Source organism: Condylura cristata, unplaced genomic scaffold, assembly GCF_000260355.1.
Source record: "Condylura cristata isolate star-nosed mole 26May11 unplaced genomic scaffold, ConCri1.0 scaffold00006, whole genome shotgun sequence".
Lineage (NCBI taxonomy): Eukaryota > Metazoa > Chordata > Mammalia > Eulipotyphla > Talpidae > Condylura > Condylura cristata.
The window spans coordinates 43,148,063-43,159,577 of NW_004567107.1; the positions used below are offsets into that span (position 1 = coordinate 43,148,063).

At 35.3% G+C, this 11,515-nt stretch overlaps 1 protein-coding gene across 2 annotated transcripts in view; it reads right to left on the reverse strand.

The window, feature by feature from the left end:
• Window positions 1–204: 204 nt before the first annotated feature.
• Window positions 205–11,515, reverse strand: part of PLGRKT (plasminogen receptor, C-terminal lysine transmembrane protein) — a 47,629-nt gene continuing 36,318 nt past the window's right edge. For both annotated transcript variants that reach the window (XM_012721286.1, XM_004677644.2), the window contains exons 3-5: window positions 6,892–7,022; window positions 6,222–6,331; window positions 205–414 (exon numbers count right to left, since the gene is read on the reverse strand). In XM_012721286.1, coding sequence (XP_012576740.1) covers window positions 293–414; window positions 6,222–6,331; window positions 6,892–7,022 — 363 coding nt within the window. In that variant the 3' untranslated portion in view covers window positions 205–292. The remainder of the gene's footprint in view (window positions 415–6,221; window positions 6,332–6,891; window positions 7,023–11,515) is intronic.

The following is an 11,515-nucleotide window of genomic DNA, read 5'->3' on the forward strand; positions in this document are numbered from 1 at the left end:
CAGGGAAATAAAAGTATCAGGGTATTTGTTTCCATAAATTCAAAATAATAGTTTATTGATTTTATTCTTAAATATTCATAATGCACACATAAGCAGGAAACCTGAAAATTATTAACAATATCTCCATGATTTTGTATTAAATGTTATAAATTTAACTTTGGAATAATTTAATGAAACTCATTTTAATATCTTAAAATTCATTATATAAAAATCTTGAACAATTAAAAAATTGTAAAAGCCATGATTAAAGTCAACAATTCTGTGTTTTGAGATTTACTGGATAAACATGATTTCACTTGTCTATGAAGAATTTATTCTGTTGCCTTCTGGTTTTTTCAAGGCTTTCGAAAGTGATCATTCCTCCTGGTAGCTGTAACTTTCTCTTTTCTGTTTCCAGTATGTTCTCAGCTTCACCTTAAATAAAGCATAGAAATATAGAGGGTGACAAAAAGGCCATCCATGTTTTGTAAGAAGGTCTAATTTTAATGTTCCAGTGATAATCTGTAAAACTGCATGGAGGCATGCCTCTTAATCTCCTAGTTAAGTATTTTACCCATTGTCTTTAGGAGAGGAGGTGGAAAGGAAACAGTACAGAATGCTGAAGACTCAGAAAAAAAACTGAGATGTTAGAGATTTTGACAAACATCATTTCAACAAGTAGAATAGAAACATTTTCTGTTTCTTGTATGAAAATCAGTATGATAAGTATTAGCTGTGTTTGAAGATATTTAGGGTAGAGAAAGCACAGACAATACTGCCTGTTGCCTCTTAATATATCATAGTTGGCATAAGAGAAAATAAACATTACTAAAGTATGTATTTTTTTAGGAACGCTAATATTTGACCTGAAACCATTTTGCCCAAAATAACAGTAAATGTTTTTTACTCAGTATGTATACAAACACACATATACACACATTTTTATACATAATTCTGCTTTCAAAAACAACTAGAAATTTCTTGGGTCCAGAGGCATTTCAAAATTTTATTTTATTTTTAAAGATTTATTTATGCATATAGAACTCTAAAATTTTACTATTGGAGACTAAAGCCAAAAATTTAACTATTGTAGTATGCATTGTTGACATTTGATAAACTTTCATTGGAATGAACATAAATGTTTTCTTTAAGCACTCCTTTTTTCCAGCTACACAAACTATACAAGTAATTTGCACTCCAAACCCAACATGGCAGGCTATAATCTTCAAATTACAATAGACTTTTAACCATCTAATTATCTTTTATCCCTCTCCCATCTTAAATAGTAAGTAAAAAGCCTTATGAAAGTGTATGATTAGGCACACTGTTGCTAACGATTAGGTGATCCCATGGGAGTGTTTTGCATATGGAAAATTCTGAGTGTGCTTACAGAATGGATAATAAATTTAGTCAAACAGGATGTATATTTTGAGATTATCAACACTTACCAGGTTAAATTTTATAACCTAAATTTCTAATATGGTAAGTTTCCTGGTGGATTCTAAAATATATATATTTTACTGGAAATTCCCACACCGTGCTTTGAAAGTTTAAAATTGTGTATTCTGTAGAGTATGATGAACATGAAATAGGATCACTTCCAAACATTTTGATATACACTATATCAATGTATATATACTAGTAAAATGTTGAAGTGAATGTTGTGATATAGAGTGGCATTTCTTAATTTTTATGAATAATATAATAGCTTATTTTTACTAGTACTATTAATTTTTATGAATAATATAATAGCTTATTTTTACATCATTTTATGCATTTTCCCATTTCAGTTGTAATCCCATTGGGCTTCCCATCTCCAAATCACCCATGTGCCATCACCATAGTCCAGTGCATTTCCCTCCCTCCAGTTTTTGAACCCATTCCCCACTCCACCCCCATAAAATGTCTCTGGTATATAGCTGTTCATTATTATTATTATTTTCTCGCCTGGTCTGTTATACTCCTGTTATAAATGAAACCATCTGGTATTTTTCCTTTTCTTTCTGGCTTATTTCACTAAGCATGATCTTTTCCAGCTCCATCCATGTTGCTGCAAAAGACGTGTTTATTTATTTATTTTTGGCTGCTAAGTAATTTTCCATTGTGTATATGTACCACAGCTTTTTTTTTTTAATAACTGTTTATTTTTACATCATTTTGTACATTTTTTTTCCATCTCAATTGTAATCCCCGCGGGTTTCCCATCACCAAGTCACCCGTGCGCCATCACCATAATCCCGTGCACTTCTCTCCCCACCCCCTCGTTTTTGGTCCCATTCCCCACTCCACCCCCACAAAATGTCTCTGGTATATGGCTGTTCATTATTCTTGTTATTTTCTTGCCTGGTCCATCATACTCCTGCTATGAGTGAAACCATCCGGTATTTTTCTTTCTCTTTCTGGCTTATCTCGCTAAGTATGATCTTTTCTAGCTCCATCCAAGTTGCTGCAAAAGACATGTGTTTCCCTTTTTTTGTACCACATCTTTTTAATCCAGTCATCCACTTTTGGGAATTTGGGCTGTTTCCATGTCTTTCCAATTGTAAATAAAGCTACAATAAACATGAGGGTGCAGGTATCTTTTTGAATCAGTGTTTTTGTGTCTTTTGGGTAGATCCAGGAGTGGGATTGCTGGGTCATATGGAAGCTCCATGTTTAGCAGTTTGAGAAAACCTCCCCACAGTTTTCCATAGTGGTTGTACTAGTTTGCATTTCCACCAGCAGTGCAGGAGAGTTCCTTTTCCTTGCTAACATTTGTTGTTGCTAGTTGTTTGAAAATTGTCCATTCTCACTGGGGTGAGGTGGTATCTCACATCTCCCTTATTACAAGTGATGTTGAACATTTTTTCATATGCCTGTTGGCCATCTGCATTTCCTCTTTGGAGAAGTGTCTTTTTAGCTCTTCTGCCAATTTTTTGATGGGGTTGTTTACTTTATTTTTGTTGAATTTCATCAGTTCTCCGTATATCTTTGTGTTCAACCCTTTATCACTAGTTTTGTGTGAGAAAATTTTCTCCCAATCAGTTGGATGTCTGTCTTTTGTAATGTCTCCTTTGCTGTACAGAAGCTCTTTAACTTGATGTAGTCCCATCTATTTATCCTTGCCTTCACTATTGTTGCATTGGGAGCTGTATCTTCAAAGATGTCACGGTAGTGTATGTCATGTAGTGTTTGGCCCATCTTTGCTTCCAGGTATTTTTTTTTTAAAGATTTATTTATTTATACATACAGAACTGGGGTACAGGCCAGAGGTGCAGGGTGGTAAGAGGGGAGCAGAACAGGCAGACTAACGAAGTACATTGCTGAGGGGAGCAGTGGGCGGGTCAGGAGAGGTCTGCCATGCCATGTGGTCACCTCCAGGGCAGGCGGGAATCGAACTCATGGGGAAGTGGTTTCGCTTCTTAGTGCTGTGCTTTAACCCGCTGCGCAGGGAGGGCCCTGCTTCCAGGTATTTTATGGTTTCTGTTCTTATGTCTAGGTCTGTAATCCACTTCGAGTTGATTTTTGTGTATAGTGTGAGGTAGTGATCTAGTTTCATTTTTTTTGCACCACTTGCTGGACAAACTTTCTTTGTTCCATTGTATCTTCTTTGCTCCTCTGTCAAAGATTAGCTGTCCATAAACCTGTGTGTTTATATCTGGGTTTTCTGACTGAATCCACTGGTCTGTATGTGTTCTTGTTCCAGTACCACGCAGTTTTTATTATTATGGCTTTGTAGTATAGCTTGACGTTTGGGATTGAAATGCCTCCATTCTCTTCTTAGTCATGAGCGTTTTGACTATTAAAGGTTTTTTGTTGTTCCATAGGAATATCATCAATATTTTCCTATTTCTTTGAAGAAAGTCATTGAGACTTTTATTGGGATGGTGTTAAATCTGTATATTTTGGTATGATGGCCATTTTGATGATGTTAATTCTTCGGATCCATGAGCAGAGGATGTCTTTCCATTTCATGGTGTATTCTTATACTTCTTTTAACAGTGTTTTAAAATTTTCTTTGTATAGGTCTTTTCCCTCTTTTGTTAGCTTGACTACCAGGCATTTGATTCTTTTTGTTTTAATTGAAAATGTTTTTTTTTTATTTCTGCTTCTTCTGATTGGTTGTTTGTGTATATGGAGGCCTCTGACTGTTGTGTGTTGATTCACTATTCATTAATTTTTATGTGGTACTGAGAATTTTAATCCATATAAGTAATGATATTATAGATGACACAGACTAATGACTTCTTAAGCAGATAAGTAAAGTGAAACTAAGCAAGTTATTGAAATTAATTTTAATATTAGTAAGTAAGTTGTGTACAGTTTCCAACTTAAAATGGCATTTTACTATAAATGATAAAATATATTTTCTCATAGTAATAATGCTATTAAAAAATTAATCACTAACAAGAACTAAACTATGATCCCAATAGTGCCAACCCCAAAGGACATTATAACAGAGTTTCTGTGTAGAAAATATATTTCCATTTTCAAATGGGAATTTTTAGAATTACAATTTTCCTTACTTCTAATACCTGCAGAGGAGTCTGTCCCTCTTTTCCCATACAGAAGCAGTCTCCACAAAGCTTCAGGGAAGGTTTGGTAGGCCAATAGCCCAGGAGAAAAAAAGATGGCAAAATAAAGGTTTAGGAAGGAAGTTTCCAATATATTCTGAGTAAAACACTCAAGAAGTGGGCACACAAGGACCCTAAGAAGAATGTAGCTCCCAAAGGTTTGATGGGAATTTGGAAGACATAGATGTCCTATGTTACATGTTATTTTCCTGGATCAGGAATGGCTTCTGTAGCAACAGTGCTATTTTCTAGAGCAATAAGAGTCAAGATTTTGTGACAGCAGTATGTAATGCTGGTAAATATTTAAGAACTAGCTCTCCATGAGGTGTGAGGGAAAATATATATGTATATATGTGTGTATATGTACATATATGTTTACTATATTTATAAGTTTATTATAAATCCTACTTATAAGAAATATATAAAGCATCCAATTAATAAATAATAAAATGTGCAATACACTTTATCATAAATTATATATAGCAATTTGACTATCATAAAATATTTTCATGGCTTTTGCAGAACTTTTATGTTCACAGTAAATCTATGGTTGCAGTTTGTGAGAGAATATAATTCCCACCTGAGCACTGGTTAGTGCTTTCATTTACATTCAATGAGTAGGACAAAAGGGAAACGATGACATGTTGGAAATTTACTAGTTGAGAATGATGTAAGCAACTCTGCTAAATTAGATAAGAAGAGCGTGTAAAGGGGGAGAAAGCATTGTGGCCATAGTCCTTTACCATAGTGAAGGAGTGGGGTGATTTGGTGGTGGGAGAGCTATGGTGATTATACCTCAGGGGGTAAACCCTATACTGTCCAAACACTAACAAGGATGTAAAACTATAATACATCAACAAAAAAATTAACAGTAGCAGCAACAACTAAAATCATGTAACAATTTCTAAATACTGGGAAAATATTTCTTTAAACTTTTATGCTATTCACAATGTAATGGCTATGGATACAATATGATTTTTAAGCATAGTCTGCATTATTAACTTTTTCTTCATCACTTTCTTAAGTCTAGACCATGAGTTCACTATATTGCCAGGCAGTAAATATTTTAGACTTGTGGGGCCTTATGAACCTGTTGCAATGACTGGGCTCTTAGTCTTGGAAAGCAGCCATCGATAATTAATAAATGAACAGGCAAGTCTGTGTTCCAGTAAAATTTTACCTTCAAAAAAGAGATGGCTAGCCTGTAGACAAAAATTTTCCAAAACCTACGACAGTCAACAAAACAGTAAGTTAAGTCTTTATTTGGCATTATAGATTTCCATGGTGTAAACCAAGATCAAGCTGCCAGTGGAATGTCATTGCTGTAGCTGTCAGAGTTGTATCTGCTTTTCCACCAAACAGATCAATCAGTATTCATAACTTTAAGAGTACACATAACTTAGTGTGATTACCATTGTTTTTAATATAATTTAATCATAAGCTTATATAATTTAATTTTTAACAATGATTGTATTTAACATTAAGTTCACAAAATTCCTGAAAATTTGACTGTTGGTTTTTGTAAACTGGTATGAGCTGACTCCAGCATACAGCTTTTTGAGAGGAGACAGAAATGTTGGTCATTGGGAGTTTGGGGAGACTTTCATAAATTAAGAGGACATAAAGAGGGGCTCTTTGAACCAGAAAATAAATCAAGAAATAGAGACTGTGGCTTAATCAAAGACTTACCTTTCATTCTTTGTAGAAGTGTTCCATAGCCCAAGTCATACTGGTAAGTGAGGATGAAGCTTAATGGAACAATGGGGAAGAGGAAGACTGGCTTCTTCTTTTTTATTGCTCTATTTCAAGAGTAAAAATGTATGAATATTAAGGAGTAACCTTCAAATACATATCTATATACTCAGTTTTAAAAGCAGACCTTGTTGCTGGAAGAAAGTTCTCCACTTCAGAAGTTATTTAATTCATTTGAATCTTTTATGGAAATAGGATTTCCTTATCCATAGCTATTCATGAAATTCTGCAGTTTGTAAGGGCAGGGTCTCTGATTTATTGATTTGTTCATCTTTGTCACTGAGTCTCAGATTACTCATTTAAAAAACAGTTAAGTATTCATATTTATCATCTAGAGATTATGGAGATAAATTTGTAAAGGATTCCTTCCATCTAGGTGTCAAGTCAATCCTCTTTCTAACTTATAAAATGGAGAAAAGGTCAAGAGAAATCTAATAAATTAAAAGCAGAATTTTCTGTTACTAATCTGGTTCTACTCTTAAGGACTAAGCTATTTGTGTTTCCTTTGTTTATGTGCATTAATTGGACAAAAGTCCTATCTTGAACACCTTAATAATAATCTGTTTACAAACAAAAAAGTTATTTAGGAAATTTGAAAGAAACATACCCAGTTGTTAAAGAGATGACTGCAATGCCATAAAAGCTTCCAAAGTATTTGAGAAATTCCCGGGACCAAGCAATCTGCATGGCCATTTGTCTTTCTCTCATTTCATTCTGCATCGTTAGCTGTCTTTCCATCTAAGACAAAATAAAAGACAGTGTCGTTACTCAAAGTGTCATTACTCATCTTTTGAATCTGAGCATAAAGTTAATAATATACTTTTGTGGTGGATTTTCATTTTTCAATTTTTTTTAATATCAATAGACTTTGAAACATCTCTGGGCAACTACCTGTAACCATCATCATGGCAGTGAAATCTTCCTGAAAATAGACAGGATAGATTTTATTTTTCTGTGTCAGAAGGTCTTGCCTGTATGAAGTGTGGAGATTCTATATAGGTCTCAGATATATGTTTAGCTTATTATATCACATGTAAGGAAAGATCTACATGCCTATAAATGCATATACATTATTGGCCTTTATCACAACTTGTAACTGAAGTAACTTTGCCTTCCATATTTATTTAGCTCCAAAATGAGATTCATTTTCAGTAATAGGCCCATATCATATATGATGGTAGAAAGATATTATTTGGAGACATCAATAAAGATTTTTCTTTGCCACATTTTTATTTTTGCCTCAAGTCCTTCACCATTTTTAGTATTGATTTTCACTTTTTTGGAGTTGAAAGCATACTAATCCAGAACAAAAAAAAAGATTGAATTTCTTCCTTTTGTTCTTTTATTAATTAAAAACATTTTTTTACATTGTTGTTAATATTTGTACAGTATTTGATTTCTCCCCTCAGGTGTAGTTCCCAGAAATCTCCCACCATTACATTGCCTATGAACCATCATGATGGTCCCTTTGTGCTTTTCCCAATCTTTTTTTTTTTTTTTTTTTTAAAGATTTATTTATTTGTGCATACAGAACTGGGGTACAGGCCAGAGGCTCAGGGGTGGTGAGAGGCTTCACCAGAGACAGAGTGGGGAACAGAACAGGCAGATCGACGAAGTGCACTGCTGAGGGGAGCAGCGGGCGGGCCAGGAGAGGTCTGCCACACCATGTGGTCACCTCCGGGGCAGGCGGGAATTGAACTCATGCGGAAGCGGCTTTAGATTCTCAGTGCAGTGCTTTAACCCGCTGCGCCACCAGGGAGGGCCCCTGTTTTGTTTTTTTAAAGATTTATTTATTTATATATACAGAACTGGGGTATAGGCCAGAGGCTCAGGAGTGGTGAGGGGATTCATCAGAAGTAGAGTGGGGAGCAGAGCAGGCAGACTGACATAGTGCACTGATGAGGGGAGCAGCAGGTGAGACAGCAGAGGTCTGCTGTGATTTGTGGATCACCCAGATAGAACTCTCAATGAAGCTCCCTGGCCAGCTTCCCAGTGCTGCGCTTCAACCTGCTGTGCCACCAGGGAGGGCCGCCCAACCCTGTTTTGATCCCTTTTCCTCACCCTGCTTTAATCCTCAGACCTATCGTTGCCTACAAGTTTTGTCTTTTATTTTTATTTGCCTTATGTTCAGTTTTCCTATATTCCTTCTGTAAGTGATATCAACCGATAGTTTTCTTTTTCCTGACTTACTTCACTGAACATAATCCCTTCCAGCTCCATCCATTTTGCTGAGAATGAGCAAATGACTTTTTCAATTGCTGAGTAGTATTCCAGCAGTATTGCTGTGTATTTTCTTGATCCAGTCATCTATTTTGGGGCAGTTAGGTTGTTTCCATATCTTAGCTATTGTAAAGAGGGCTGCAATGTCATAGGAGTGCAGGTTTCCTTTTTAATTAATGTTTTTGGAATTCTTTGGATAGATTTCTAGGAATAGAATTGCTGGATCATGTGATAGATTTATTTTTAGTAATTTTAGAGTCCTTTGCACAGCTTTCCATGGTGGCTGGGTCAGTGTGCATTCCTACCAGCAATATAAAGTGTTCCTTTTTCTCCACATCCTTGCCAACGTTTGTTGTTGTTATTATTTATTTATTTATTTATTTTTTTAAAGATTTATTTATTTGTACATACAGAACTGGGGTACAGGCCAGAGGCTCAGGGGTGGCGAGAGGCTTCACCAGAGACAGAGTGTGGAGCAGAACAGGCAGATCGACGAAGTACACTGCTGAGGGGAGCAGTGGGTGGGCCAGGAGAGGTCTGCCACACCATGTGGTCACCTCCGGGGCAGGCGGCAATCGAACTCATGTGGAAGTGGCTTTAGCTTTTCAGTGCAGTGCTTTAACCCGCTGCGCCATCAGGGAGGGCCTGTTGTTATTTTTTTAATGTGGGATATTCTGATTGGCTTGAGGTGACATTTAATTGTGGATTTGATTTACATTTCTCTGATTATAAGTGATGTTGAACATTTTTGATATTAACACCTTGTCAGATGTGTTATGTACAAATACTTCCATTCACTAGTGACTTGTTTTACTAACAGCTTCTTCCACTGTGCAGAAACTTTTTAGTTTGATGTAGTCCCATTTGTTTACACTTGCTTTTGCTTTTCTTGTCATTGGAAATGACTCCCTAGAGACATTTCTGAAGCCAGTGTCATGGAGTATTCTATTTTTTCTTCAGTATATTTTATAGTTTCATGTACACATCTTTAATCCATTTTGAATTAATTTTTGTTTTGGGCATGGGACAGTGATTTAGTTTCATACTTTTGCATGTGGTTATCCACTTTTCCCCACTACCATGTGTTGAAGAGATTCTCCCTGGTCCAATATATACTCTTGTCTCTTTTGTCATAGATTAGCTGTGACTTCTTTTCACAGCTAATGTGACCAAGCTGAAATTTTAGTCTGAAAACTGATGCTCTTGAGACTCTTTAAAAAATTGTGTACAAAGGGTCTTTTGGTGGTATACTGTTGTGATGGATACATAACATTCTGCACTTGTCAAAATCCATAAAAGCACAAAGAGTGAACCTTACTATATACAAATTTTACAAATCAGCTAGAATTTCTCACAGTGTATGGGTTAACAATTCTGAAATTCCTTTACCTATATACTGGTGGTGAACAAACAAATAAACCTAAGGCATATGGTGGAAGGTAGATTTCTTATTAGAGAGAGTACAAAAAAATGAGAATGAATCATGAGATATTGGATTACAGTCAGTGGCATTATTATGTAATGATAATATATATTATGTATATGGACAAAGATAAAATTATCGGTATCTATGTATACAGGGTTAGTGAAAGTACATATATATGATAATATATATAATGTATATGGACAAAGATAAAATTATAGCTAGCTATGTATACAGGGTTAGTGGAAGTACATATAATTCCAAGCTTTGTCCACTGAGAGGGGATAGAGACAATGAAACTCTGATAGCTATGAGTACATCCATTATCAGATCTTGGTTTCTACTTTTCATGAAGAGGAAATGCTAATTTAAAAAAAGCTAATTTTCCAGACTCCTTGGAAAAATGGCTACTAGAGCTAGTTTATGAAGTATACAAGATGGGCCTAAGAGCATCTTATAGTACCAGAAATTAAAGAAACTAAAAAAGAAAAGAGTGGCATATGTCAAAGGAACACAGGAATCAACCTAAAATAACTCCACAATTTCAGTAGCAGATTATGTAAACTAATTATCCCTGAGTCCATACTGATATAAGTTTAGAACACAAATATTCTATATAGAAGAATTCCAAACCATTTGTGTACTCACCTTTGAGGACAAGTAATTAATGCCCATTTACTTAGTTTATTTGCTTCCAAGAAGTATAGTAGAAAAGAGCAGGGGGAAGGAATAGGAAACATCATTACAGTGGAGAAATGTGGTAAAATCTACCTTGACAAGGAGATCAAGGCTTATATCATCAGGGATGAAATGTACTGATAGTCTTTGAGTAATGTGATAGGAAGGACACATCACATCTCCGTGGTCTTCCACCCAAAAACCCATAACTTCAAAACAACCATGAAACAAAACCAATTAAGGAACATTTTTACAAATCTTGAGTAGTATTCCCAAACCTGCCAACATCATAAAAACAAGGAGAGTCTGAAAATCTCACAGGCCAGAGGAGGCTAAGGAGACAAGAAGACTAAATATGGCATCCTGGGACAGAAAAAATGTATTAGGGGGAAACTAATAAAATTTAAGTGTTTCACTTATTTAATAATAATAGAGCATTGCTAGTTTCTTAGTTGTGACAAACTGTACTATGGTAATGTAAGATATTAACTGTAGGGTACACTAAATGTAGGGTGATCAAAAATTCTGTGCTTTTCTATAAAACTAAAACTTTATATTTATTTAAAAAAATTATATAAAAAAATCTTATATTCTCAGTTTTTACTCCCTACTGGTAATAGCAGAGGCAATCATCCCCATATATCACAAATATATAATTGTGAAAAATCAGCAAGAATGTGTACTTGCAGTAAACTCTGAGCCAAGTTAAAAACCCTGAAGGACATCACTGAACTGCAATGTTAAGTATTAATTAAAACTTTTTTATTACTCCATAGAATTGTACACAAGTAAATCTTACTATAAATTAATTAATAAATTGGGCCCTCCCTGGTGGCGCAGTGGGTTAAAGCACAGCACTAAGAATCTAAAGCCACTTTCGCATGAGTTCGATCCCCGCCTGCCCCGGAGG